The following is a 2,789-nucleotide window of genomic DNA, read 5'->3' as shown; positions in this document are numbered from 1 at the left end:
CTTCATTTTGGATGGATTGTACTGATCCAATCAAGGAAATTGTAGGAAGATCTCAGATTAAATGGTCTGGAGGCAGCCATATTGAACCTGCCCTAAATGGGAAGGGATCTGAAATAAAAGTTACTCCTATTCAGGGAGAATTCCAGTTAAGAGACCCAAACTAAGCAGTCACTGAAAAAGTCTAACTGGGGCTGGACCATTTGGCTATTAGTTAATTTCACTGGGCAATAGCAAGGTTGAAGCCATGATTCTTCAGAGATGGCATGCAGATAATCCACACAGAAGATACCACGCCATCTTTACTAGGAACCATTTATTCACATGAACAAGACAGCGTCCCATGCTTTTATGTGGCAATAAAAACAGAGATATATCTATGGGTAAACAGATATATCTTGAGTGCACTTTACCACCTTTTCAACAAAACAGAGAGAGAAAAGTATATGCTAAGTTGGAATCAAGAGGGATGAGTGGGGGCCGGGACTCAGTTGTTTTTCCGCACTCCTTTTTAAACTACCATATACATTTGAAGTCCTCTGGTCTCAACCATGAATAAAGGGAAAGGGGAAAGCGAAGCCGTAGAGACAGTTAAAAAAAAAAGTTAGAATGGACTGTTGCATTTACCCTCTATGCCCTTAGGAGGATTCTGCTCCGCCAAGTCCCCGACATCTCCTGTAGACCAGCGCTGTTGGAAGGAACCAGAGTTGTTGAACATGAAAGACTGAACTTGTTATGTCCGCAGGGTGGATGTCATGTAAACCTCATGATGTCTGCACTTACATAGCAGGTTGGACAGAAAGGGAGAACTCTCCTCATTCCCCCCTCCCCGTCTGTTCTCTCAAAACAGGGGATTCCCCGTGAAGTACTGCAGCCGATCTCTGTTCAGTTTCTTTTCTTTCATCCTTCGATTTTGGAACCATATTTTAACTTGTCGATCTGTGAGGTTCAGCATCCTGGACAACTGAAGTCTTTTCTCTTTGTTTATGTACACGTTGAAGAAAAACTCTCGTTCCAGTTCTCTGATCTGGTACTTGGTGTAAGGGCATCTCTTTTTCCGAGATCGCTGGGGAACCACTGAAAATTCAGAAGAAGAAGGCAAAGAAGCAGGAGAAGAAACTGGCGGAAACAGACCCAGGACCACCCTTTCCAGAAGAGGTACAGAAATAGGGGCACTTGAGTCCACCTCGTTGCCTGGAAGGCCAACTGATTCCCAAGAACATCCCAGAGAGTTTCCGCCTCACTCTAGAAAACTTTGCTCAAATGGATGAAAAGAAAATCATCACCATCCTGGTCACCACCCAACTTGACATTAAAACAGGCACCCATCCCATTTCCAGCAAGAAGTCACAGCCAGGTATTTTGAATGGAAATGTCCAAAAAAGCCCCTAAATGGTCCTCACCCTAGCAGTTTGGCCGTAATCGCATCTCTGCCTAAAGTCATCCCATCAACCTCACCCAGGCAAAAAAAAAAAATCCTAATTTTGCGAAGTGAGGATTTTAAAAGAATTAAACATAAAATGAATTAAAATCAAAGAAACCTTGGAATGCCTCTCCAAACGGAAGCGAGTCCTCAGCCTCCCAATCAATCGTCCTATCGCAATTAAGATGCCCCCCTCCAAGAATACCTTGAAGCCCACCTCAATGGGTTTCCTATCGTAAACACGCTTTACAGCGGTGAAGGAAACCTTATAGGATGTATAAAAGCCCCTTTGGATGCTTATAAAATCTCACATAAAAAGGCGAGCTTGACAAAGTGGTGGCCCGGTGCTCGCTGGAGCTGGCGCGCTCTTCCTCCTTGGCCACCCCCTCCGTTTCTTGGCTCTTTTCCCCTTGCCAAGAAACCACCACCTGGCAGGGCGGGAGTCCCAACTCCTCCCGCTGCGGGCGCTTCTTACCTGCGCCGCCGCTCTTCTCCGGCCCGGCCTCGCCCGCAGGGGCATCCTCCGCGCCCCCCTCGCCCTTCTTCTCCTGGCCGGGCAGGGGCGAGGTCTTGCCTGCAGTGGCGCTGCTCGGGGGGGCCTTGAGGTCTCCCTTCTCCGGCCCGTCCGGGCCCGCCTGCTCCGGGTAGGGGGTGCCCCCGCTCTGGGCCGCCTCGTAGAACTGGTCGAAGCCCTGCGGGAGGATCCCGTTCCTGCCCACCGCGCTGTAGAAGTTGGCGGCGGCGGCGGCGGCCCCGTGGTGGGCGCCGCACACGGCGTCCGCCTTGAAGAGCACGTCGGTGGTCCTGCGGCCGGCCGGCTGGAGAAAGTCCCTGCCGTGCATCACCTCCTCGTAGTAGCCGGGCGCGTAGCTGCCGCGGTAGGGCCACTTGCCTCCGCCGCCCCCGCAGTCCCTGAAGGCGGCCACCTCGCGCACGGGTTGCACGTGGGGGTGCAGGCTGGAGGCGTAGGGGAAGCTCACTGGGCAGGAGGGCGACGGGGGCAGGAACGGGGACTTGCTGGGGAACTCGTAGTAGGCGGCGGCTGCGCACCCGGGCAGATACATGCTGGAGGCCCCGTGGCTGCCGCAGTCGTCGAAGTCACTCATGTCTTCTCCTCCAGCACCAGCACCAGCCCCAGCCCCGCCGCTGCAGCTGCTGCCGCTGCCTGTGGGCGACCGCGAGCGGGCAGCAGCAGCAGCAGAGCCCGAGAAGCCCCATCTATCTGCACGAGAGGCTTTGGGCAGGAGCAGCGACTCGGAAGGGGGAAAAATTCCCACCGTGTGCTGCTGCCGCCGCCGCCGCCGCTGCTGCTGACGTGCGATTCATCTTGATTGATTCGAGTGGTAATTATGTCACGTGACGGAGGCGA

The 2,789-nt window shown here is 53.3% G+C and overlaps 1 protein-coding gene across 1 annotated transcript; it reads right to left on the bottom strand.

The window, feature by feature from the left end:
* Window positions 1-838: 838 nt before the first annotated feature.
* Window positions 839-2,526, bottom strand: HOXD11 (homeobox D11). Its single transcript, XM_066637156.1, has 2 exons — window positions 1,896-2,526; window positions 839-1,074 (listed from the first exon to the last, which is right to left on the bottom strand). The coding sequence occupies exons 1-2, from the start codon at window positions 2,524-2,526 to the stop codon at window positions 839-841; spliced, it is 867 nt and encodes a 288-aa protein (XP_066493253.1).
* Between the last annotated feature and the right edge of the window lie 263 nt (window positions 2,527-2,789).

The sequence above is a fragment of the Tiliqua scincoides genome, chromosome 1 (assembly GCF_035046505.1).
Source record: "Tiliqua scincoides isolate rTilSci1 chromosome 1, rTilSci1.hap2, whole genome shotgun sequence".
NCBI lineage: Eukaryota > Metazoa > Chordata > Lepidosauria > Squamata > Scincidae > Tiliqua > Tiliqua scincoides.
Note: the sequence above shows the minus strand (reverse complement) of the source record. Positions and strands in the feature narration are given on the sequence as shown.

Excerpts from the sequence above, each read along its gene's own strand:
- HOXD11 (XM_066637156.1), bottom strand. The coding sequence starts at position 2,526 with ATGAGTGACTTCGACGACTGCGGCAGCCACGGGGCCTCCAGCATGTAT. Across the intron at positions 1,075-1,895 it reads GGAGAAGAGCGGCGGCGCAG|TGGTTCCCCAGCGATCTCGG; the intron begins GTAAGAAGCGCC and ends CTGAATTTTCAG.